General features: G+C 42.7%; 1 protein-coding gene across 2 annotated transcripts in view; it reads left to right on the top strand.

The window, feature by feature from the left end:
* Positions 1 to 27,315, top strand: part of ELAPOR1 (endosome-lysosome associated apoptosis and autophagy regulator 1) — an 87,560-nt gene that overhangs the window by 33,341 nt on the left and 26,904 nt on the right. For both annotated transcript variants that reach the window (XM_081307922.1, XM_081307923.1), the window contains 6 exons: positions 15,480 to 15,600; positions 18,203 to 18,395; positions 24,386 to 24,533; positions 25,041 to 25,121; positions 25,649 to 25,754; positions 25,876 to 26,025. In XM_081307922.1, the coding sequence (XP_081164048.1) occupies positions 15,480 to 15,600; positions 18,203 to 18,395; positions 24,386 to 24,533; positions 25,041 to 25,121; positions 25,649 to 25,754; positions 25,876 to 26,025 (799 nt within the window). The remainder of the gene's footprint in view (positions 1 to 15,479; positions 15,601 to 18,202; positions 18,396 to 24,385; positions 24,534 to 25,040; positions 25,122 to 25,648; positions 25,755 to 25,875; positions 26,026 to 27,315) is intronic.

Genomic DNA, 27,315 nt, shown 5'->3' with positions numbered 1-27,315 from the left:
CCTGAGGGAGTCATGGAGGATATGTTTAAAAGACAAAGTAAACTGTGAGTGTGGCTATAAAGACAGATAAGAAGCTTTGGTGAGGATGCAGAGAAATCGGAACCTCCATATGTTACTGATGGAAATATAAAATGGTGCTGCAGCTAAGGAAAACAGTTGGGAAGTTCCTCAGAAGGTCAAACCCAGAACCACCATATGACCCAGTAATGCTCTCTAGGTATATTCTCAGGAGAACTGAAAGAATGTGTTCACACAAACATTTGTACATGATTATTCATAGCAGAATTATTCGTAATAGCCAAAAAGTAGAAATAATCCAAATGTCCATTAACTGAAGGATGGTTAAGTAAAAGGTGGTATACTTATACAATGTGATGTTACTTAGCTGTGAAAAGGAATTAAGTATCAATAAATTTTGATGAGGCAAAGGGGAGGGAGAGAAGGCGAGGGGACATGGAAAGATGGTGGAATGAGTTGGACATCAATACCCTAGGTACATGTATGACTGAACATATGGTGCAACTCTACATCTTGTACAGCCAGAGAAATGAAAACTTGTGCTCCATTTATGTACAATGAATCAAAATGCATTCTGCTGTCATGAATAACTAAAGAGAACAAATTTTTTTTAAAAAAGAAAAAAATAGTATTGATACGTGCTATGATATGAACGACTCTTGGAAACATTACACTGAGTAAAAGAAGCCAGATGCAAAAGACCACATATTATAGGATTCCATTTATATGAATATCTACAATATGTAAATCCATCAAGACGGAAAATATTTGTGGTTGCTAAGGGCTGTGGGGAGGGTAAAATGGGAGGAACTGCTAATGGTGCTTCATTTTGTGGGGGAGAGGGATAAAAATATTATGGAATCAGATAATGATAATGTTTTACAACTTTGTGATTATACTAAAATCCACTAAATTATACAACTTAAAAGGGTGAATTTTGGAGTTTGTGATTTATGTATCAATTTTTTTAAAAAAAAAATTGTAGTTGTAGATGGACAGAATGCCTTTATTTTATTTGTTTATTTTTATGTAGTGCTGAGGATCGAATCCAGTGCCTCACACATGCTAGGCAAGTGCTCTGCCGCTGAGCTACAGCCCCAGCCCTATGTCTCAATTTTTTAAAAAGGTAAAGTGAGGTTCAGTTGTCTGTAAACTTGGAATGTAACTTTTTTTTTTTGGTACTGGAGTTTGAACCCAGGGGCACTCTATCACAGCCTTTTTCATTTTTTATTTTGAGACAGGGTCTTGCTAAGTTGCTTAGGGCCGCACTAAGTTGCTAAGGTTGGCTTTGAACTTGCAATCCTCCCGCTTCAGTTCTGCAGAGTCACTATGATTACAGGTGTGCACCATTGCACCTGGCCTGGAATATAATCTTCAGCATTATTGGGAGCCAATATTTTGGGGAGGGAAGATGAATTACCTAAGGTAATGTTTTGAGAAATGGTGGGTAGATTGAAGATGCTAAAGCACAAACTTTGACTTTTTTGCATTCACTCTTGAATAATTTTCTTGGAAATAGATTTCTAGGATTGGTCTTTCTCTATATACTTTGGATGTATTTTCCATGGTCTTCTGAATACCGTTGCATTGTGGAGAAGTTTCCTGTTAGTATACAGTTGCTCCTTGATTTGCAACATGGTTATGTCCCAATAAACCCTTAATAAGTTGAATATATTGAAAGTTAAAAATGCATTTAATATGCCTAACCTCCCGTCATAGTGACACAGCCACTGTAGACCATCAGGTATTCCCCTGTGATAGTGGCTGACCAGGAACCATGATTACTGCACCACCTAACACAGAAGAGGCTATTTTATCCATATTTCTAATCCAGGAAAAGATAAAAATTCAAAATTTGAAGAGCAATTTCTACTGAATGCGTCTTCCTTTCACACTGTTGAGGAACTGAAATATCATAAGTCAAATCATCATGAAGTCAGGGAATATCTGTAATTTAGTATTTTTATGGGTACTTTGTCTTTTATGGGTACTGCTTGCTTTAAGAATCAATTTCTGGAAAGAAAACATATATATATGCTATGGTTTGAATGCACTCCCTCCAAAATCCAGTTATTGCCAATGAGATGGCATTAAGAAGTAGGGCCTTTAAGGGGTGATTGGGTCATGAGAGCTCCTCCTTTCTGAATAGATTAGGAAGGGGAGTGATGAAAGTAGTTGGTCCCTTTCTTGCTCTTCTCTCTTCTGCAAAGTTCAGGACAATGAGAAAGCTCTAACACACACCAAATGCTGGTATCTTGATCTTGGACTTATCAGCTTCCACATCTGAGAGAAAATAAATTTCTGTTTTCTTTACAACTTACCTCATCTCAGGTATTGTGTTGTAGCAGCAAAATGGACTAAGATGATATTCACTGAAATTTAAAACTCAATACTGAAGTTAAATTTGCAGATCTGACAGAGATGAAGAGATAATTATGAAGTGAAAAAATACAAAATTACTCAGAATGCTGTGCAGAGATAGAAAATAAGAATTTAAGAGGACCTGGGGTTGTGGCTTAGTGGTAGAGCACTTGTCTGGCATGTGTGAGGCCCTGGGTTTGATCCTCAGCACCGCATATAAATAAATAAATAATCCATTGACAACTAAAAAGAAAAATTAAAAAAGTAAAGAATTTAGGAGACCTATAAAATAGAATTAAATGGTCCAACTTACATCTAAGGAGATTGAGAGAGAGAGAGAGAGAGAGAGAGAGAGAGAGAGAGAGAGAGAGAATATATAACAATAGCAGGATAAACAATATTCAGAGAGACTGTTTAAGAAAACTTCAGAATTAATTAAAAACATTAATCATTAGATTCAAAAATTAAGCACCTCAGGTCAGACAGAAAATGAATCCATGTTTAGATGCATTTCTGTGTGGAAGCCAAGTGACTCTTTACGATCTAGACTTGGAAATCACATAGTGTCATTTCCACTATATTGTACCAATTGGTCTTTGTCACAATCTTGCCCAGAATCAAGAGTGTAAGAGTGGACTCCACTCTTCTACGGGAGGAATGTGAAAGTAGGTGAGACAGCAGATGTCAGCACAAAGGCCTGGAATCTCACAGCTGTTCTTGAGGGAAGGTGGTCATCCAGATTACTCAGATATATCCAAATCAATTTTTTTAAGTCCTGGGGATGGAACCCAGGGCCTTGGGCATGCTAGGCAGGCACTCTACCACTGAGTTACACACCCAGTGTTTCATTAATTTTTAAGAATAACATCACTGAGCTGGGGATGTGGCTCAAGCGGTAGTGCGCTCACCTGGCATGCTTGTGGCCCGGGTTCAATCCTCAGCCCCACATACAAAGATGTTGTGTCCGCCAAAAACTAAAAAATAAACATTAAAAATTCCTCTCTCTCTCTCTCTCTCTCTCTCTCTCTCTCTCATTCTCTCTTTAAAAAAATAACATCAATAATGAATGGATACATATACTGTGATACATATACACAATGTAATATTACTCAGCATTAAAAGAGAATAAAATTATGGCATTTTCAGGTAAGTGATGGGGTTGGAGAACATCATGCTAAGTGAAATAAGCCAATCCTCAAAAAACAGGGGCTGAATGTTTTCTCTAATAAGTGGACGATAATCCATAATGGCTGGGGGATGGGATGAGTGGAGGAACTTTGGATGAGCTGAAGGGGGGCCAGGGGTAGGAAAGATGGTGGAATGAGATGGACATCCTTACCCTAGGTACATGTATGATTGCATGAATGGTGTAACTCTACTTCATGTGCAACCAGAGAAGCGAAAAATTCTGCTCCATTTATGTACAGTGAATCAAAGAGCTCTCTACTGTCATGTAAAACTGATTAGAACTTAAAAAAAAATGAATAACATCAGTGAGCTGGATGCAGTGGTACACATTTACAATCCCAGCAGCTTGGGAGGCTGAGGCAGGAGGATCAGGAGTTCAAAGCCAGCCTCGGCAATTTAGGGAGGCCCTAAGCAACTCAGCAAGACCCTGTGTCTGAATAAAATACAAATAAAGGGCTGGGAATGTGGCTCAGTGTTTAAGTACTTCTGGGTACAAAAAAAAAAAAAAAAAAAAAAAAGAATACCATCAATGATAACAGAATTTAAAAATTTCAAAATGAGCTATCCAGCCATGAAAATATGTGAGGGGGAACTTGAATATATACTACCAAGTGAAAGAAGCCAATTTGAAAAGGCAATATACTATATGTTTCCAACTGTATGATATTCTGGAAACCCATGGAGACAGGAAAAGAATCAGTGGTTGCCAGTGGATAGGTGGAGCACATAGGATTTTTAGGGTAGCTAAACTACTCTGTAGGATACTACAATGGTGGGTTCATGTCATTATATATCTGTCTAAATCCACAGAGTACACAGTGCCAAGAGTGGTAAATAGTGAACACTGGGTGATATGATCCATCTGTGTAGGTTCATCAAGTGTGTCTCTCTTGGGGGAATGCTGATATTGGGGAGGCTCTTTGTTGGGGAGGGGATACATGGGAATTCTCTGTACTGTCTGCTGAATTTTGTGGTGCTCTTAAGACTGCTCCAAAAAATAAAATCTTTTTTTTTTTCCTTTTTAATTTAGAGAACTTGAGGACTCTTAAGAGTACATATGGGAACTCTCAAGGGTCTAGGGACTCCAGTGTGAGAAACCATATTCTAGGAGATTGTGGTGTTGCAGCTGCTCAGAAATATTTGCTCCAGCAGAGTTAAAGAATCCCCTCTGTTGCCCTGGTTGACAGTGTGGAAGTCCATCCTCCAGGCTCATGTTCTCCATCCTAAGTAACTGACACATCCAGGCAAACTGTGTCCTTGGAGAGGTCTGCACTGGTCAGGCCCTTGTTGGCCTCATTCTGACTGGTCTGATTAAAAACTCAGGTGAAAACAATTTAATGGAACATTTTGATCTCATTAAAAAGCAAGAGAAGCACATCTCTGAAATACACTCTCATAAAGCCCAGCCTTGTGGACAGACGTGTGTACCCTACTTCCACCTATCAGGAAGGGATTGGAATTTATAAAGGGGCATTTCGTTTCTTGGTGACAAAGCCTTTTCAATCCTAGGGATATTACAATACTGAAAAACCCTCTGCACCCAATGGTCTAGCTGCAGTTACTGAAGGCCATAAATGGCAGTGACCAGCCTTTGTCTTGAAGAGATTAGCTTTGGGGAGTTGCTGGGAGAGAAGAAATGGAAAAAGAACAGATGTTGTTCCATGTGTATGAGAAGATACAGATTAGAGAAGAGGGAGAATCAGGGCAGGCTGGAATGTCAAGCAGAAAATCGAGGAGGGTCTTGCTGCAGAGGGTTGTCTCTGTTAGGCCAGGAATGCCAGTGGGGCTCCTTTCAATCCTGGTCTCTCGCCCAGAAACAGGAGAGTATGCCTGGGTTCCTCTTCAGGCGGTTCTTAGCAGTAGCTGGGTGTTTTGTTTTGTTTCGTTCTGTTTTAAACCACTTCACAAAGAGCTTTCCTAATTATCCTGAGAGATTGGTGTTGCTTGCTTGTGGGGGTGGGTGGGATCTGTCTCAGCATTTTAATAGGGCATTGCATCTCTGATTTATGGAGAGGGGAGGTCTATGACTGAATGATCATGTAGTGCTGGTGGAAGGACAAGAAAGGGTCCAGACTTTTGGCTCTAATCCCTGCACCTTGCACAGCTCCGGAGCTGCTGTAGGGCCACGTCCTCTTCCACCATTCAGTCTTTCAGCAAATACTCATGCACGGCAATGGTGTCAGGCACTGTTCTGCCATTTGGGTTACATCCATGAATAAAAACAAAGGTCTGTGTTCATATAGAGCTTACGGTGTCAGATACCTGTGGAGCTGTATTCATATAGATCTGGGATGGGGATGGGGCAGAAATAGACAATAAATATGGTAAACAACTAAGTAATAAAGTGTGTTTGAAGGTGGAAAGTGCTGTGGGAGAAAAGTCATTCTGGATTTGAGGGATCATAGTTCAGTGGGACAAAGGAGAGCAGATTGCAGTGTGTACAGGGAGGTCAAGGCAATGGGGATAGTATCAGCAAGACTTCAGGGGGTCCTGTGAGGGCTGAAGGAAGAGATGCACATAGTACCATTCCAGAGCCTGGCTTGTGGGCGTTCTAAGCTGCTTACGTGGTGGCTGTGGTTATCACACCAGAGCTGTCTCCCTCACTAGACTGCCCAGTGTCTTCCTAGAGCCTCCAGGCCAATGCTCTGCCCCTAATGGACAGGCAGTTTAAGTTACAGACAGGTTAGACATCAGGGACAGGGTCTGGCCTGGCCTAGAGTGTGGTGGTGCTACTCATCCCAGCTCTGTGCAGCCCCCAAATCTGCTTTATGTGATGTGTCCACAGGGTGACTGGGAGCCGTGTCTGCTGGGTGTTGGTCAGAATGGAATTGGAATAGAATATGCTGAGAGAAGAGTCAATGTAGACTCCTTAAGTCTGGGAGCCCTAATTTTCCCGGTACCATATTGCTAGGCAAAGTGGAAAACAGAGGAGAGTCATCCAGGGCTGGGCCACTTGGGTCTGTTGCCTGTTTTGCAGGAGAGGAGGTCTTACTTATAGGTAGAGGAAATAATCCTGTGTGGATTGCTTAAAGGAAAGTCCAGAAGGCATCCTTGCCCCCGTCTCAATGCCTGCAGTTCCACCTTTAGCATCTCCTTCATTCAAAACTCTGGCGTCTTAACTTTTTTGGTGTGGGCCAAAAAAAAAATTTATTTTTATTTATTTTTATTTTTTTATTAGTTACACATGACGACAGTACAATGATCTTGACCAATCATACATTTGAATCAAATGGGGTAAAATTTCTCATTTTTCTGATTGTACAGGTTGCAGAATCACATTGGTTATACAGTCACGTATATACATACAGCAATAATTGTTGGGAGTCTCCCTGAGAACTCCCCGGGCCTTTCAAACATGGCGGTGGGCAAATTGCCAGTGGGTGGCTAGAACTCCCCGGGCCTTTCAGATAAGGAGCCCCTAATGCAACATGGTGGCAGGCAAGTTGCCAATGGGCGGATAACAAGTTGTTTTGAAAACCTTCTAATTGGCCCTCCCGTCTTCCGTACTTGTGGAAAGTTTGTGCCCCCCATGAATCTTATGCAGGGCGACGTTCGTGCACCTTAGGTGATGACCTGACCTTTACTCTGATTGGCCCCGGGAGCTTCCTGGTTTAAGATAACTGACTCTCACTTTTTATATAAGCTAGAACCAGCTTGCAGTAAAGTGCTTCATCTTTGTCACTGCTATCTGTGTGTGTGTTTTAATCTCCGACGACGAACCTTGGCTTTTCAATAATAATGTCTATTTTATTCTGCTGCCCTTCCTATCCCCCTTCCCCTCCCCTCCCCTCCAAAAAAAAATTTTAACTTAGAAACATAAACATGTAAAAGAGATTTGATTTTTTAAATTTGTTCTTTTTAGATATACTGACAGGAGAGTATATTTTGACATACATACATATGTAAAAGAAATTTGAAAAAAAATGTTACTCCATTAAAAGGATAACTCTCTATTCCTATTCTTTGGGCGGCAGTCTTTCTAAACCCTTGGAGCATAATTTGAAAATCACTGCTTTAACAAGTATTTCAGTTACCTTGTTAAAATGTGAACACTCTTGATTTTGTAAAATATTAGGCTATTTTAAAATTACTAATCCATTATGGCAGATTTTGCTGTGTGTGTGTGTGTGTGTGTGTGTGTGTGTGTGTGTCTGTGTGTGTGTAGGGAAGAGGGAGATAACAGACTTCTTAGAGAATATAATGAAAACTATGGACCTGCTGTCCAAAAATATGTACATGCCTAAAACTCTGCATCCTGTTGCATGGGGGAAGTGGTTTGTGGACCATAAGTTAAGGATCTGGTTTTATAAGAAGTTTGTCTATTGGATTTACTTCCAAATGGAATATAAGCTTGAGCCATATAAAACTGAGTTTCAATGAGGGAGTAAGGGAAGAAGATGTAGAGGAGAATCAGAATTTTGAGGGTAGAGCCAAGGAATGTGTGCTTTTAACATGACCTCCAGGCAGTTCTGATGATCAGACAGATCATCAGTCAACATCATCAGAGGGCTGGAGTTGGTATGTCAGGCCATAGGACCCAGGGGACATAGCTCTAGGCCAGCAGTTCTCAGAGGATGAGGAGGAGGGAGGGAGACTGCGGGAAGCTGGCTGCCCACAGGCTGGGCTGTGGTCTGACCAGCTGAAGAACAATAGGAAAGGTCTTCCTCCTGCGCCTTCCCTTCACAATGGACAAGTCAGGTCAGGTCGCTGTGCCTCAGAGTGTGTACCCAGTCCCAAGTTGGGACCTACTAATGCAAAGAAGAACAAAGAACAGGAGTTTGGGAAACTCTGATAGGACTGTTTGGACTGTTTGAAAGTCTTACCTGGGGGACTGATGTTTCATACTCTGACATTTCTCTGCAGTTTTCATGTTCCAGTGCCAAGTGGATCTCATTCCTACTTTGCAACAAAGGCTAGTCTCTCCCTGGCAGTGGTGGGACTCTGGGGAGAAAGCCAAAAATAACAAAGAAGCACTTGCTACTGAGTCAGCTACTACCTATTGACCTGCTGTCCCCAGCTCAGTGGCATTTGCCTCTACCTCCATATTCTTCCAGAAGGATCTTCTGGCAAGGGACTGTGAGAGGAGAAGGGAGATGAGACTGAGGCTAGGAGACGAGCTGGAGGTGGCCTGCCCCAGCTCCCCAGGCCTCTAGTCACAGTTGGCTCTTGTCAAAACCTGGGTTTATTTAAGAACCTGTTTCTTGAACACCCAGCCAAGACAAACCCAAGCCAGTGTCGACCTGCTTCTCTGGGTGGTTGTGACTTTATGCAGCCATGGTTCTGTGGTTTGAAGACTCAGAGTGGGTGACACCTGTCTGGCTCTGGATTCTCCCTGGCGGATAGTAGAAACAGAGTCACCCCTCCTCTGCCAAGTCTCTGGGTGGCTACTCTGAGCCCTGTTAATGTTTTAAAAGCATTTCCATCCTTTTCGGGTCATGAGCAAGATGACCGGGTGCTCACACTGTTGTGTGGGATGCGCTTCCCTCTGAACCTTGTTACCATGTGGCATATTACCTGCCTGGCATGAAAAAAAGTGTTTCCATTCCTTAAAATTGTATGTTAAGATTTGTGCATTTCAATGTATCTCAACTTTACCTGAGAAGAAAAATGAAAACTACTTAATATTAAATTATATTGTATTTAAAATAATAATTATTTAAAATAATTTCAAGGGAGGAGAGTGAGTGAGAATTAATGGGGAGTCTGTAAAGTGGATGAAATAAGAACAGAAATGGGTAAATATTAAAGCTGGGTGATGTGTCCGTGGGGCTTATTATGCTATTTTGTTTTTTTTAAAAATATGTATTTGAAATTCACCATAATAAAAAGTTATATCCCTAAAGACTTAGGGATGTCTGTTTTCTCTTATAAATCCCCCTTCCTGACCAAGAGTCTTAAAGAAACTCATACTTTAAAACCCAGTAATTCCATTTCTGGGATTGTGTCCAAAGGAAACAATCACAGACACAGAGGGAGTGTCACTGGAGTACAATTTAAAATAAGGAAAACTGAGTGTTCATCAATAGGAGAATGGTTTAAAAAAAAAAGAAAAGAAAAAACTATGGCGCAACCATTAAAGACATGGGAAAGTGTATTGTGGGTTTTTGTTTTGTTTGGTTGGTACTGGGGATTGAACCTAGGGGTGCTTTACCACTGAGCCACATCCCCAGCCCTGTTTAATATTTTATTTTGAGACAGGGTCTTTCTAAGTTCTTGAACTGGCCTTGAACTTGCAATCCTCCTGCCTTGGCCTCCTGACTAACTTGGATTACAGGTGTAATCTAAAATTAAATGAGAAAGAATCAGAATAAAAAACTATATGCCATATGATCTTTACTTTGTTTTTATTTATTTATTTATGATGGTAGAGATCAAACCCAGGGTCTTGTACATGCCAATCACATGCTCTACCACTGAGCTACATCCCCAGCCTTTCAATTTGCTTTTAAGGAGGCACATGCAAGTTTGGAGTGGTAGGTCAGTGGTAGAACACTTGCCTAGCACATACAGGGCCCTGGGTTCCACCCCCAGCACTGCAAAAAAAATAAAATATTAAAATGCATCTGTACAGAGAAATAATCAAGATCTTAAAAGTAGTTATCTGAGGCAGTCCCTCACCCAGCACACAATACACATTTATGGGGAACCTGGCATTAAAACATTGGAAAAGCTGGGCACAGTGGCGCATGCCTGTAATCCCAGTGGCTTTGGAGGCTGAGGCAGGAGGATTGCGGGTTCAAACCAGCCTCAGTAACAGCAAGGCACTAAGCAACTCAGTGAGACCCTGTCTCTAAATAAAATACAAAAAAGGGCTGGGGATGCGCCTCAGTGGTTAAGTGCCCGAGGTTGAATCCCTCATACCAAAACAACAACGACAACAACAAAATCACATCATTGGAGATGACCTACTTCTGGGTCAGGGTTACTTTCCTCCCTGCTACTTACTACATAAAATTCAGTCCTCAGGGCTGTGTTTATGTCTCAGTGGTTGAGCACTTGCCTAGCACAAGGTTCAAAATTCATTTTTTGCCTTCCCATTCCACATTGCCTTGGGCTTGAGTCTTTAACCCTTGGGCCTTGTTTGCCAAAATAAATAAATAAATAAATAAATAAATAAATAAATAAATAAATAAATAAAATACACACACACACACACACACACACACGCACGCACGCACGCACGCACGCACGCTCGGCTTTCCTTGTAATATTTCTAGCAGTTTGAGAACCAGAATTTAATCTCAGACACACTCTGTGAGAGTAATACAGGCCTATGCTGGCTGTTTTCAAATACCAGCACGCTTGAACAAAGACCCTGATGACTTGGGTCTAATAACCTGGGTCCAATCCTGGCTTGGCAATCCCATGACTATGTGACCTTGAGTAAGTGATTTCATTTCTCAAGGTCTCAGCTTTCTTATCTATAAAATTGTAAAATAAGGAGCTGGAGTGTAACCCAGAGTAGAGTGCTTGCCTAGTACATGTGAGGCCCTGGATTCAATGCCCAGCAACACACACACATACGCACACACAGAGTACAATAATAGTATTTATCTCATTGAGTTGTTTTGAAAATCAAAAAACCTGTTGTGCTAAGTGCTTGGCCTATCTCATCTTAATTATCCTTACAGCTAATCTAGTGCACATGGAGAAAAAGACAACCCTGTCTAGGCAGGTGCAATCCCACAGTGAGGCACACCACAACCTGGACTTATGCCCTGAGCTAGAAAACCTTGGGAATAGCCCTTACAACTGTGTACAGCAGTTCTTCCTATGGAGCAGGTATTCGTATATTTCTTTTTTCCCAAGAGGCAACTGTGGCTTAGAGAAGTTGAGCACATGTAATGGTAATGGGGTAGCAGGGTCACTTCTAACTTTCCTGTTTACTTAGGACTCACCAAAAAGGCATCCCCAGTCCTTATGGCCATCCACCACCTCTATTGTGGACCATAAGACTTTGTCACCAGCTCACTAGTTTAAACCTCATCCATCCACAGTGATGGCAACCAAACCCTCTCTAGCATCTAACTCTTATAGATTACTGTCAATCTCTACTCTCTTCTCTATTACTCTGATAATCATTTTTTTAAACTAAGACATGTTATTTTGAAATAATTGGGGTGGTAGAAAGAAGGACAGAATTCCATTTACGTATCATCCTGACTTGGCAGTTTTATTTTTCCATGGTCTATTTAATACCTAGATAGGAAGGACTAAAAATATTGTGGGTCTGAATAATTCTTCTAAAGCTGTAAGATCAGTGTTACCAACAGATAGCTCAGTATTAGGCAAGGGCAGATTCCAACTTAAGGATCTTTTCCTCCTCTTTATTAGGTGCCCATGAGTTTTACATGGCTAGATGATGCTAGAGGAGTATGGATTAACTAAAGGTTCCAACCTCTAATTTCTAAACCCTTCTATTATTTCTCTGATGAACAGGCAGCACCCACTGCCTGCTGTGTCTCACACTGTGATTTGGACATGTGTCATTCTACTTGTGCACAGTGGGGAAGAAGTTACTGTGTGCTATATATGCACACTGAATGTGTTTGTGTATCTCCTGCATGAATCTGTGCAGTATGCTGATTGTTTTCTTTCAAAGGTGAATCACTGGGTAAATTGAGGTACTGTCAAGGAATTGATTTGTTCATAGAACACTGAATATAACTGCAGAAGCTTTCCAGTTATTCCCTGATTGAATGTAAGTTTCTGTTTTAAATGGTACGATTTCAAAGCATAGTTCAGATTTGAAACAGCTGCAGCAAGCCAGCAACCTTGGATGGTGTGCACATCCCCAAGTGGCATAAAAAAATTAGCACACATTGAAATGGAAATTTTCTAAGTCTCAGAACCATCATTTCCCCAGCAAACCTCCCACCCAAGTGGCACCCAAATGACACCAAATGAAAGCCAATGAAAAGGAATGAACTTGGCCCATGCACCTTCAAAGGCCTAACTCAGTGCAGTTAGAGTGAACTAAAATTATTAGTTCAGGTTAGATATTCTAACACCAATTCTCAGGTCTCAGAAGCCAGCCTAGCCTTGCTGCTGGCAGATAACCAACAGAGTCATATTTAATGTTTTAGACATGACTGTTAAATTTGGCCCAGTGTGAGTTTGTGTTTGACCAGACCTATGAAAGTGGAGAAGGATTCCTGTTGGGAGGTCTGGGTTCTAGCCCAGGGACTTATAGGCTGTGTGACGCTGGACAAGCTAATCACCCATCAAGAGTTGTTCGGTAGCGCGCTCGCCTGGCATGCGTGCGGCCCGGGTTCGATCCTCAGCACCACATACCAACAAAGATGTTGTGTCCGCCGAGAACTAAAAAATAGATATTAAAAATTCTCTCTCTCTCTCTCTCCTCTCTCTCCTCTTTCACTCTCTCTTTTAAAAAAAAAAAGAGTTGTTTTTCTCGAAGGAGTCAAACCCTGTTCTGCTTGCCTTTTGGGAGGTGTGAAGATCAGATAGGATAGTGTTTGGGAACTATGAAAGCACTATAAACAACCAGGACAATTATGTTCTCGGACAGAACACCAAATTCTTTCTGCCTTCACTTAATTGTCCATTCAACTTACATACTGTGAGTTTTACCTATTCCTCATTCTTGCTGCAAGACCCTTTGAAAGTAGTGTTAGAACTAGAATCGATATCTGTTTAGTTCCCCCTTTTAACTTTCACATCCTCTGAGATGAGGAACGTACTGAAATTAAGAGGAAAAAGGAGTTGGGAGCCCAAAGGTACAAAGCATTCCCATACTGATGTCCTGTCTTTCTTCTGTTACAGCAACATCTAAATCCAAAGCCAGCTGGGTATGGTGGTACACCACTGTAATCCCAGAGATTTGGGAGTTTGAGGCAAGAGGATCACAAGTTCAAGTTCAGCCTCAACAGTTTAGCGAGACCTATCTTGAAATGAAAAAAGTAAAGGGCTTGGGATGTGGCTCAGTGGTACAGTGCACCTGGGTTCAATCCTCAGTACCAAAATACATACATACATACATAAATCCATACATAAATTCAAAACCAAAGGTTCTGGTTGAATGTTAGGCCCCAGTTCTTCCTGTACCCCTCCTCTGGTCCCCAATCTCCTGAGTTCACCTCAAAGGTCAATTAGTTCACGTGTTGTTGTCCCAAGCCACTGAACACAGCTCAGAATTCTACATATTAGCCATACAGTATGTATTTGGTGAATATTTATAAGACAGGAAAATAAAAACGGAGGCTGAAATTGTTTTCTCCTCATCCTAAGGTTCTGCCAACACAAAATGAGAAACAAAACATCTGAGATGCCACTGCTTATGAGGCAAACCACTTTTTATGTATTAAAAAAAAAAGGAAAGACTCTATCCATTAAAATATGACAGTGCTTCCTTACTGTATCTATTATAAGACACACTTTGATTTCATAGATGTAAAATGTGAAAAAAATGTTAATCGTAGAACAGAAGAAATGCAATGTTCCTATGTTTTACAAAAGGCAAAGTTTTCTTCGTTTGGACCTGATACAATAGATTAGCAAACTTCAAACCATCTCTCTTTTTTTTAATATTTATTTTTTAGGTGTAGATGGACACAACACAATGCCTTTATTTTTATGTGGTGCTGAGGATCGAACCCGGGTCCCGCCTGTGCTAGGTGAGAGCTCTACCACTGAGCCACAATCCCAGCCCAAACCGTCTCATTTTTTGTCTCAATTTCTTACATCTATACATGTTATACAATCATGCTTTCATGCGGGTGAAAAGAGGTCATTCATTCTATTTTTCTCATGGGTACAGTAGTACAAAGTATGGCTGTGTGGGGTTGGGGCTGGGGCTCAGTGGTAGAGTGCCTGCCTTGCACGTGTGAGGCACTGGGTTCAATCCTCAGCGCCACATAAAAAAAATAAATAAATAAAGATATTGTGTCCAGGGCTGGGGCTGAGGCTCAGTGGTAGCATACTTGCCTGGCACATGTGAGGCACTGGGTTCGATTCTCAGCACTGTGTATAAATAAATAAAATAAAGGTCTATCAACAACTAAAAAAAAAAATTAAAAATTGTGTCTATCTACAACTAAAAAAATGTAAAAACAAAACCAAACCAAGTATGGCTGTGAGTATAGTTTGGGGTAAGGTAAGTGCAGACTATAAAATACTTATCTGAACAAAAGTCATCATTAATTCTGTGGACCATGGTTTGTTTCTTTGCAAGATTTTTAAAAAGTAAGAAATGTTTAATGGCCTTTGGCACGTTGATTATATGCTTTTTGTTGTTTTATTTCAATGCTTGGTTTGACTGTTTTGATATTACTATTGAGTTAATTCTACTTCAGGTAAAGCAACTGAACAGGGAATTCCTCTTACACAGAGAAATCAAGCATGAAGAGGCTCACATGCTGAAAGCACATCACTTGCCTGGGCCAAATATGACATTTTCGTTATGCAAGTGGGAATTCATAGTCTTTCTAGGCCGGGGCGGGGGTAGAGAGAAACACAGGGAACTAGAAATACAGCTTGTGTAACAATCCCTTGTAAATTTTTTTGGACCAGCCCTTGCATTTAGAATGTCCTTGCTCATAAATTCTACAGTTTGGGATGAGAAAAAACCCACCTGTTTCTAGCCTGTTCTGTTACCTTGTTCCTCTGCTCCATCAGGATATTTTATACACAATAGCAAAGAGAGTGCAAATAAACACACACAAAAAATGTATTTTTAGGACCAGATCATGACCGGGTGGAAAGAAATGATCCCACATTATTGTAGTTCTCTTAGAGCTTTGTCATCATTTGGGCACCACAGTGCCTTGGCTCCTGCCAGCAATTCCCAGGTTGTTACTGTGATGGTGAGTGTCAGCAACCCTCGTGCTGGGCAGAAAATTGTTAATGTTTGATTACTGCTAATGCACTTTTGCCCACTGTTCTCTCCCCTGCAGTCGGAGTACCACTATGAGTACACCGCATGTGACAGCACAGGTTCCAGGTGGAGGGTCGCCGTGCCGCACACCCCAGGCCTGTGCACCAGTCTCCCTGACCCCGTCAAGGGCACCGAGTGCTGTAAGCAACCTTCCTGTTTCAGGGCCTCCCTCTGCTCAGCTGTAACCTTCTTGTCCCAAGCCTCCTGTATCCAAGCTAGGCTCCTCCTGATAGTGCAATTGCCTTAAGGAATCAGATCTGTCCCCTAGTTAGTCCCCGTCCTTAACGCTGTTGAAATTGATACAGAACTGTTATTTCATGGATGCAAACTGGGCATCTGAATTTCTTTTATTATTTTTTTTTAAATCAGTCCCAGCTCCTCGAGAGGCTGAGGTAGGAGGATCTCAAGTTCAAGACCAGCCTGGGAAACTTAGGTAGACCCTATACAAAATATAGAAAGGGGGCTGGGTTGTGGCTCAGTGGTACAGCACTCGCCTAGTATATGTGAATAAAAATAGGTAATTAAAGGTATTGTGTCCATCTACAACTAAAAAAAAACAGCTATTTAAAAAATATATGTAGAAAGGGCTGGAAATGTAGCTCAGTGGTAGAGTGTCCCTGGGTTCAATTCCCAGAATTATAAATAAATAGATAGATAAATAGAATACCATCTGTGGACACAGCATGAGCAATTCCAGCCATGTGCCACCCAGATACTTGGTTTTTGTCAGCATTCATTTTCTTTTTGCCTGTGCATTTCTCTTCAATCTATACTCACCAGCCAAAATCAGGCATTTAGGGAACATTGATTGCTTTCATTCTTGAAAAGGAAGCCAGAGACAATAAATTTCTGCAGAGACAGACCTTAAAAATGCACTGGGCATCACTTCTGGGAAAAAGACTCTTCCTGACTGTGGATCTGACTATGTAATCAGGAAGGCAGTGGCTTGCCGCAACTCCTGGCCCTACCTCTGTAGTGACAACTTCCCTACAATTGGTTGCTGGTTCTCCTCAACTGTTCTTTTAGGAATACAAAGGAAATAACAATAAAAATTAAGAAATTTTTAGAACTAAGGAATTATTCAAAGAGTTGGAAAGGAGACTGAGGGTGTTTAAATTAAAAAATCAGTTTAGCTCATTGGCTGGTTCAGCAGGTAAACAACTTGTTAAATTTATGAAGGGATATTGCTGAGATCTGAGCAAAAGTGTGGTGTAATTAACAGAAACAAGTGAACCATCTTCAGTTAACTCAGGTTACCTCAGTGAGCTCCTACTATGTGTAAGCCCTACGACATTCCAGTGTTGTGTGAACCACAAAGATGAATAAGGCACGTCCCTGCCTACACGAGCTCACAGCAGACAATCATTCATCCAGTCATTGTTTGGGCAAACCTTCATGAAGCTCCTGCGATGTCTGTGCCAATACTGAGCCAGCCAACCCCCATCAGCCCAGAGCCCAGCGGCTGGCAGAAAAATGCAATGAGTTAATACAGTGTGAGGAAGAATGGGGATTATGGATGCTTAGTGATGAGGAGCAGCTGGAAGGACCATTGAAGCAAAAGTTTGGAGGTGGAATCAGCAATATGCTCAAGGTAGAGCCTGGGACCCAGGGTGGAGGCCACACAGAGGTGGTGACAGAGAGGGTGAGGTGGAGAAAGGTCTGTAGTGAGAGATCAGGCTGGAACAATAGATTGTGGGGAAACTGGAGGAGAAGATCCTGAGTGCCAGGCTGAGAGCTTAATTCTATAATCAGTGTAGGAAGAGTACCTGATTATTTTAAAAAATAAAACAGGCCAGGCACAGTGGCACACACCTCTCATCTCAGCAATTCCTAAGGCTGAGATAGTAGGAGGACCCCAAGTTTGAGGCCAGCCTCAGGAACTTAGTGAGACCCTGTCTCAAAATAAATAAAAAGGGCTGAGGATGTAGTTCAGTGGTCAAACACCCCTGGGTTCAATCCCCAGTACAAAAGAGAGAGAGAGAGAACAAAGTACAAAAACAACATTTTAGGAAGATACCCTTGACCCCAGAATAAGCAAAAATATGAAACAGGGGCCTAGTCAGGAGGGAATTGCAATGACTGAGTTAACAGGTCTCAAGAATCTTAATTAACAGGGGAGCAGGAGAACCAGAAAGGAAAAGACAGAGGACAGAGGCTGAAGGGGGAAATTCAAGGCTGAAGGACCACATATTACCATCAGGGGCCGGCATCCTCCTCCCTGAAGCATGCTCAGAATGGCTGAGGTGTCTCTCCAGAGGAATCAAGATCATCAGGAATGAGCCCAAAGTCCTGCAGCAAGTCAGAGCCTGCCCAACCCTAAATCTTTTTTATTTTTAAAATAACATCTTTATTGAGATACAATTCACACACCATAAAATTTATCCCTTACAGGGTAAATTTCAGTGGCTTTTAGAATACTTGTGACAACCATCCCCACCCTAATTTTGGAACATTTTAATCATGAAAAGAAACTCATCTCATGGACAATCTCTCCTCAGGCCCCTTCTCCTTCCCCCATCCCCAAACAACCATAAGTCCACTTTCTGTCTCTATTACTTTGCCTCTTCTGGATTGCATATAAATAGTATCACATAGTATGTGCCATGTCCCTAAATCTTAAGTCAGCCAAACTCCAGGATCCCAACCCTGCACCGCTCCCTTTAGAATATCCTCAGCCCATCCACCCCTCCAGGGGCCACAGTGACCTCACCACCCCTCCTTTGTCCCTGCCCTGCTTTCCAGCCTTCTCTTGCAATGCCGGGGAGTTTCTGGATATGAAGGACCAGTCCTGCAAGCCGTGCGCTGAGGGCCGCTACTCCCTTGGCACGGGCATCCGGTTCGACGAGTGGGATGACCTGCCCCATGGCTTTGCCAGCCTCTCAGCCAACATGGAGATGGATGAGAGCAGCGCAGAGTCCACTGAGAACTGCACTTTGTGAGTTTGCACACACCCCATGCCCTTTGGGGAAGAGGCTGCTGGGCACCCTGGGCCCAGCAGGGAGGAAGGAGGTGAGGAGGAAGCCAGGCTGCCAGGGGGAAGGCAGCAGTAGGTCCCCACAGGACTGTTGGAGGTGACTGCCACCTTAGTCTACTCTTAAGCTTACCTGTGACTGGCAGGCATTTGTGACAATGAGAAACGTGAAGAAATAAAGGGGATAGTAAGGGGACAGGGTCAAATGGTCCAGTCTATTTAAAACAAAAACCTAATCAGATTTCCACTATGGAAGTTTGGATCAGCCAGTAAACTTCCTTGACTTGACTGGAACACAATGTGCAGCATATTGGATACCTTCCTGGCTTTTATGCTAACTTCTAAAACTGGTTCTGCCTAATCTGAGTTAATGAATTTGGGGGGAATAGAGTAGGACTAGAGCTTTGGTTCATGGTGGCTGAGACTTCCAAACCACTGGAGAGACCCCAATGACCAGAAAATTTTCTAACTCAGATGAAGCTATTGACCAGTAGTTGAAGAGTCAGCTCAGGATACTTGGACAGCTAGGTGTTTATTTCAGATGGGCCTTTATTGTGCCAGACACTGTGCTGGATGCTTCACATACATTATTTTCTATAATCCTCACAGGTACCCCATGAAATAGGTATTATGGTTCCCATTACAGAGATGAGAAACTGGAGGCCCAATGAGGTTAAGTGATCCACCTGTGTTACCTAGCTCACAACTGGCAAAACTGGAACTCAAGCCCATTCCCAAATTGTTGTCTACCCCGTCCTGCCAACTCCAAATAATATTTATGATGTGCAAGTGGGTACTAGGGAGTAAAAGGAGCAGGTGTTGCAAAGATGCAAAAAGCAATCATACGTTGTTTTTTAAAAAATATTGACAAGGACAGCTGCATGTGGTGGTACATGTGTGTAATCCCAGAGACTTGGGAGGCTGAAGCAAGAGGATTGCAAGTTCAGGGCCAGGCTCGGCAATTTAGTGAGGCCCTGCTTCAAAATAAAAAAAATAAAAAGAGCTAGGGATGTAGCTCAGAGATAAAGTGCCCCCCGGGTTCAATTCCCAGTACCAAAATAACTAAATAACTAAATAATAAATAAAAATTTAAAAATATATTGACAATAAATGTGGGAGGAAAGAAAAGGAAAGTTTCTTGTACCCAGGAAATGAATAAAAGGGACTGAAGAACTGTGTTGCAGTTAAGTTTCTAAAACTGGGAGCAATGCTTCCCATGCCTGTATTTAAATCTCCCGGAAGAAATAATGTCTGAGCCACAGGGTGGACATTCAAAAGTCCAATTTTGGTTATTTCAGAGTTCAGTTTTATGTGTTAAAATTATAAGCATGATAATAAGAGCCAGAGCCAGAGAGGATACAAGCCAGAAAAAGAGAGGGAACGTGTGGGATTCAGAAGACCAATGCCTATCTGAATCCCAAGACTGAATGTCATTTGATCCTGGACAAGGTACAAACCTGGCTCAGTCAGTTCCTACCCATGCAAAGGAAGCGTTTCTCCTCTCTCTGGGGACTGCGCTGAGAATCCAGAAATCATTACCTCCTAGCAAGGCAGAATGTGGGCCGGTCAATACCAACTTGTGGTTGCAAGGTTCAGAGCCAGGATCTTAAGGCATCCCCCAACATCCCTGGGAGGAAAGGAAAGGTTGTTTCTCCTCTGGATAAATGGAGAGGAAATGGCCACCTGGAGAGGTTTTGAAAGGCAACAATTGAGCTGGTAGCAAAAACCCCAGTGGCTGTCCTTTTCAACCTGAATTCGGTCCCCTTGCCTCCAGCCTAACCCAAGCCAGCATCACCTCCTGCTCCATTGCCTCCATCCTAACCCAAGCCAGCATCACCTCCTGCTCCACTGCCTCCAGCCTAACCCAAGCCAGAGTTAGTCACCTCCTGCTGCTCTGCCTCAACACCTCACAGCTAGTCTCCTGCTTCCATTCCTTGCCTTCTCCAGGCCACATCCATCCAGCAGCCAGATTGATTTTAACACACAAATCTAACTACAGCATTTTCCTGCTCAAAACCCTGGCGTCTGTGTAACCTTTGCTCTTGGGGCGCTGTCCATCTGGCTTCTGCCCTCTGCCTTCTGCCTTCTGCCCATTTCCCCAGCCTCTCTCAAGTACTCTCCCTCTCTTTTGCAAACTGGCAGCCTGGCTCCTCCCCTCCTCTGGGCCTTTGAACAGCTTCTCCACCTCCTGTCCCTTAGCTGACTCCTCCTTACCCCTCATGTCTCTGCCTAAAACTCACTTTCCTCAAAGAACCAATCCCTTCCTATTACATATTCTTGCATCACCTTGTAGTTCTTATGACATCTAGTACAGTATGATTAGTTAAGTTTCTCTCCTCAACTTGGAAGAGAATATAAGTTTCAAGTGGGAGAGGATGTGGTCTGCTTGGTTGTTGCTGTGTCTCTTCAGCATCTAACCCTGTCTGGCACAACGTAGCCACAAAATAAATCATTGGGAACAAAAGAGACCAACTGAACAGGGTCTCCATGGCAGACCTGAGATTTGTGGGGAGGCTACAGGGTTCCTGGGTAGATGTCTCCTGGCTGCAATGCTGGGAACAGCCTGACGTCAGCGGCCAGAAAGGCAAGAGGGAGCAGGAGTTAGGGGGAGTAATAAAAAGGGTGTTATATGTGGTTAAGAAGGAGACAGAAGACCAAATACTGAGAGAAAGATAGATGTAGACATTAAAAAGATAGCCGAGGTTGTAGCTCAGTGGTAGAGCACTTACCTCACGCACGTGAGGTCCTGGTTTCGATCCTCAGCACCGCATAAAAATAAATAAATAAAAATAAAGATATGTGTCCATCTACAACTAAAAAAATATTTTAAAAAAGATAAACAAATTGGGCATGCTAGTGCATGCCTATTATCCCAGCTACTCAGGAGGCTGAGGCAGGAAAATTACAAGTTCAAAGTCAGTCTCAGTAACTTAGAGAGACCCTGTCTCAAAACGAAAAATATAAAGAGCTGAGATGTAGCTCAGCACCCCTGGGTTCAATCCCCAGTACCAAAACCAAACAAACAAATAAACAAAACCCCATAAACATTAAAAATGAAAAACATGTGCAGATGGCAGCTAAATGACCTAAGGCAAGTTTCCTGATCACCTCTGCCCTCAGTTTTCTCTTCCTAAAAACTATGATAAAAATAGTACTCTTCTTAAAGAATATGGTAAGAATGAAATGATACATGTAAAAGAACTTAGAGCAATGCCTCTGGCTCTAGAAATCAATCAAAACATGTTGTTATTATTGAATGTGAGATATCTTCACCAGGGACCACTCAGACAAAAATCAGAATTGTGATGCATTTTGCAAATGTAACCCACTTATGGCATCCTTTTAATTATTCATTAAACCTCAGGAGTTATTTATAGCTGATGCTGTGGAATACATTAAATATCTCTTTCAACAAGGAGAATCAATGCCATTTGGTTAGCTGGGGCATTTTGAATGAGCTCAGTTTCTGTTTCTGTTTTGAGAGTAATACTGATCACGGAAGAGCCTGATATGCCCTGTTATTATGGCAGACACAGGGGAACCCTGTGGATTAGTTTAAGGTTCCTTTAACTGGCCATTATTAAGCAGTTGGAGACTTGGGCTGGTCTCAGACAAAGCAGTGAAACAGTGGGATTGTCTTTGATCACCCTTCCCTCATATCCTCTGTTTAATCCCCCCTAGTCCTCCCTAGGTGCCAGGCCCAGCGCTTGATGCTGGGGATACATTAGTGTACAGGTAAGTTTGGTCACTGCCCTCAGAGAATCTACAGGCCAACTAGGAAGACAGACAATTGAAGAGGAATTAAAAGTATGAGCAGAAGAGGAAATGTGGATTGCAAATAAACTTCAGAAAAGATGCTCAACTTCATTAGTAATCAAGAAAGTAAGAGTTAAAGCCCAGTTAGGCACTCATTTCCTACGACATCATATTGGCAACAATTTTAGTCTGACAGGTCCAAATTGGAGAGGATGTGAAGCAGCAGGGGACTCTTTTACACTTCTGGTGGGTGTAAATTGATCAACCATTTTGGAGAACAATGTGGCAGTAGCTGGGAAAGTTGGAGGCTCTACCCTCAAGCATCCCACTCAGACATGTATCTAAGGACACAGAAAAAAGAATGTTCATAGTAGAGTGTACACAAGAACAAAAGATTGGAAACAATCTAAATGTCCATTATCGGGTAATAAATATGGTAAGGAAATAAATAAATATGGTAGAATCATATAAGGGATTATTGTATGGTAATGAAAATGAAAAGAAGGGCCAGGAGCATAGCTCAGTGGTAGAATGCATGCTAGGGAGGGCTGGGGTTGTGGCTCAGTGGTAGAGCACTTGCCTAGTACATGTCAGGCACTGGGTTTAATCCTCAGCACCACATTAAATAAATAAATTAAATTACTATAAAAATTATTTTTAAAAAAGAATGCATGCTTAGGATGTACAAGGCCCTGAGCTCAATTTCCAACCCCACCCCCCCTCACACACACACAAAGTGGGGGAGAGTTTCACTTTAAAACTCTTCCCTCAAAAAGTACATTTCAGATCATAGAGGTATGATGCCATTTATGTGAAGTTTAAAACCAGGCCAAATACTATCATATGATATATCGTTAAGAGACACATATAGAGAACTCCATGGGATGTTAAGTACCACATTCGGGAGAGTGGTCTTTTGGCAGTGGGGAAGGGATATGTTAGAGGAAAAGGGATGAGACTGCCAGGGGTACCCAGAGGCTTCTGCTGTGTATATTACTTAAGCAAGGTGCTGTACTTTTGTGCTTATTATACCTTTATATAGGCCTTAAATAGTTGATGATATATTACAGATAACTGAAGTGGAATGGGATTATGGCTATGGAGAAGGGAAGTAGAAAATTAAGGCATGTGTAGCAGAAACAGAATCAAGAAAGACTTCTTAGACTAAGTGGCATTTATTCTAAATCAGCAGGAGACATTAAGTAGAGGGAGGAAGGGAGGAAGAAGGGAGGAGGAAGGAGGGAGGAGGAAGTTTGTTCCAGGAAGAGGGCAAGAGAAAATTTGGCAGAGGAATTGAGAGAAATTCTGTGAGCTGAAATATAAGGAGTGGGGCAGGAATGTACACCCTGTCCTAAGGGCAACGAGGAGTCAGTCACAGGGGAGTGTTTGAGCAATGGTGTGGTCATATTCTCATTTTAGGGAATGTCTCCTGCCATGGTGTGGAGAGGGATTGGAGAGGCAGGACAGGATGTGGATGAGTTTGGAGGCTGGCTCAGAGAGGGTATGGTGGGAAGCAGGAGGGTTAAGACAGATTTAGGAGACAAAAACAGACTTGACAAGACTAATTTTCTTTGGAGTTCTCTGCCTTCCCCTTCCAATAAAAACCATTCACATGTAGCATCTTAAAGTGGATGTTTCCAGAAAAACAGCTGGACTAGACTGGATGAACTTCTGGGTTCCGAAGACTATACGCGTCTACTGACTTACCTTGACAGATTCAGGGTTAGGCCAACCTGGGTTTGAATCCCAGCCTTCCCACTTGATGGCTTTGTGATATTGGGCAAAATACTCACCAAGCCTCAGTTTCCCCATCTGATAAATGGGAAAAAAGTCTCTTCCTCTTATTGACAAAAAGAAATAATGACTATAGAGCATGTCGTTCCCAGACCTGGGTGATAGTAAGCAACTAATAAACGTTTCCCATCCCTCTCCTCACCTGCCATCCACCTTTGCATGGTACTGCATACTGTGCAGTTGCACCTGTCTATCTTCCTCTTGTTGGTTGTACCCCAGGTTCCTTGATCTACCTCAGAGTTCCTTTTATCACCCTCCAATGAGCATTTTTACATCTAAGCTTTGGCTTGTGAAGCACAAGTCTGGAATTCCCCAGAGACCCAGCAGAATGTGATACCTGTACATGGCCGGAAGTCTGGTGGGTTGTGCTTCTGCCAGTGAACTTGGTTCCTGTTCCCTCTCAGGTCCAAGTGGGTTCCACGGGGTGATTACATCGCCTCCAACACGGACGAGTGCACAGCCACACTGATGTACGCTGTCAACCTGAAGCAGTCCGGCACTGTTAACTTTGAGTACTACTACCCAGATTCCAGCATCATCTTTGAGTTTTTTGTAAGCCCCTGGCCGAGGGTGGGGGTGGGGGTGTTGGGGGGAGGTGCTGGGAGGGAGGGAGGTAAAGCCTCTGAGGCTCAGAGTCATTTGCAGGAATCAGTCACAAGTGTTGTCATGCTTGGGAAATCACAGTTATTTCCCCTCTGGAGAGGACTGTGGGCAAATGAGTGGAGGCCTCAGGAGGCAAGGAGAAAAGGCAAAAGTCAAAGGACTCTGAGGGGAAAGAATGGAATCTGTGAATTTTCTAGGTGCTTCGCCCTGCCCAGACATGAAAACAGCATACAAATGGCTGAGCTGCAAATTATTTTTCTGGTGTCAATGTTCCCATGTTCTCTTTGTGTAGCTAGACCCCACCCCACTTCAAGGCTCATGTCCCTAACTCAGTCCTAAAGAAAACTGGCAACTTTTCTTCCATCAGAAGGGCCCTCTGAAGGGCTCTGCAGCACCGGGCAAGGCCCTTCATTCCTTAGAAAGCTGAACTCTGACCCCAAACTCCTGCTGCTTCAGGTCCAGAACGACCAGTGCCAGCCCAATGCAGATGACTCCAGGTGGATGAAAACCACGGAGAAAGGATGGGAATTCCACAGCGTGAGTACCTCAACAGCCTTCTCCTGGAGAGCCCAGAGGAGGGAGCAAGGCCTTTCCTCAAGGAGGGCTTCCTCCACACTGAGCCTCCACTCTTGTGTCCCTGGAGGGAGTGGTCTGATGAGGATGCCTGGTTGCTTTCCTCTTGAGTGGTGGAATATGCATGTGGACTGGCTTGTTGCTTCTATGGCTTCACCTCAAGGACCAGCAGCTTTCCAGCCTTGATACTGAAGAACCAGAGAAGAATGAAGGGATGCCAGTCACCCTACCACCAGGACCCTTGGGTCCCTTTATTGGCCTTGCCATAGGTGATGCTCATGGTATATGCAATGCAAGGAATAGTGGGAGAGGGCACAAGAGGTTGTAAGGGGAGGCTTACGAAAGGGGAGCTGAGCCAAGCTGAGAAGAAGTGCAAAGCTGGGGGAGGACAGGGTCAGAACAGGCACTGCCTATCAGGTGAGAGGCTAAACCAGCAAGTTGGCAATGCTTGTCTCTGCGATGAACTAAGGCCTCCTTTTGGTCATTTTTAGGTCGAACTAAATCGAGGTAATAATGTCCTCTATTGGAGAACCACAGCCTTCTCAGTGTGGTCCAAAGTTTCCAAGCCTGTGCTTGTGAGAAATATTGCCATAACAGGTACTGAGACCAGGGTTGGAAATGGGTGTGTTGCTGACTTCCTGGAGGGGTGGGAGTTGGTCTCCAGGGTCTCAGTGCCCAGGCTCAATTCTTGCTTTTCTGTTCCATCCTTCCTCCCTAGGGGTAGCCTACACTTCAGAATGCTTCCCCTGCAAACCCGGTACATATGCAGCCAAGCAGGGCTCCTCTTTCTGCAAACTTTGCCCAGCCAACTCTTACTCAAATAAAGGAGAAACCTCTTGCCACCCATGTGATCCTGACAAATACTCAGGTAATGTTTCTGAGGGTGGGAAAAATTAGGGTGGGGATACCCCCAAACACACAGGGAGAAGAGCCATCCTTCTGGCCAAGTGGAAGATGATAATTCTTAAGCCCTTCCTTTCTGGAACCTGGATGATTCTTGCCAATCCATGTCTCCACCAACTGCACCATAGGGAAAGATATTGCAATCCTTTCTTTGTAAGCAGTAAAATCTCCTTTATTTAATGAAGATTATATAAGATTATAATTATAAACCATCAGAACTGGAGATGTAGCTCAGTGGAAGGGTGTTTACCTAACATGTGTGAGGCCCTGGGTTCAATTCCCAGCACCACACACAAAAAAATTATAATTATGAACTATAGATACAGTAGATAAAAGGGGCATATAAATTTGTCTTTTAATATCTAACAATTATCATCAAAGTTAATTTATAGGAACCATGAGGCTATATTGATGAGCACAAACTTTAAGTTGTATTTTACTTTTAGATGACTAATAAGAATTGTATATATTTATGAGATATAATGTGATAGTACATGCATGCTTTATGGATCAAATCAGGCTAAGAGCACAACCACTTTAATAACAAGGTCTAAAGATGGAAGTTAGGATATTTTGTGAGACTAAATCTCCATTGAATTCAAAACAGACTTTTTTTTTTCTTTGAGTTGGGATGTTGCTATTGTTGTCCAGGCTGGCCTTGAACTCTTGGGCTCAAGTGATCTTCTTGCTTAGCCTCCTGAGTAGCTGGGACTGTAAGTGTGCACTACCATACTGATTTTTATCCAAATTAGGCACTTTGGAGAAATGCAGTCCTTGGAACACAGTTTGGAAACCACTGGTCTAAGGGAAATTGAGGGATGGCTGGAAGCAGCCTATTTTTACAGTTACTGGATAGCTTAAAGCACCCAATATGAGAAACAGGGCCTGGTCATTTGAGGTGCCAGGGAGCATCAAAGCACTGATGGGCAGTGCCACCAGAGGGCTCTCTGCCCAGGCAGCCAGTGATTGGTATTGGAGGTCCAATCTGCAAGGCAGGTCCTGAAACAAGAAGGAAGAGAGAAAGAATCCCCTTTTTGCCCCTGAAAATATTCATCACAATTCTTTTTCCTTTCTTACGCAAAACTATGTGCAAACCCAGCACAAGGCCCTCTCTTGAGCAGACCCCTATATTCCTACAGAGAAATACCCATACTTGGCATTATGGTGTGTTTGCTTGGCCAAGACTAGCCACTGACCTTGTGAATTACTTCTTTCTACACTACTCCTAAAACAATAGTCCTATTTATTGGCACAG

Source organism: Spermophilus citellus (genome assembly GCF_964194105.1).
Source record: "Spermophilus citellus genome assembly, chromosome: 9".
NCBI classification, from domain to species: Eukaryota; Metazoa; Chordata; class Mammalia; order Rodentia; family Sciuridae; genus Spermophilus; species Spermophilus citellus.
This window is presented reverse-complemented; position numbering and strand designations above follow the sequence as displayed.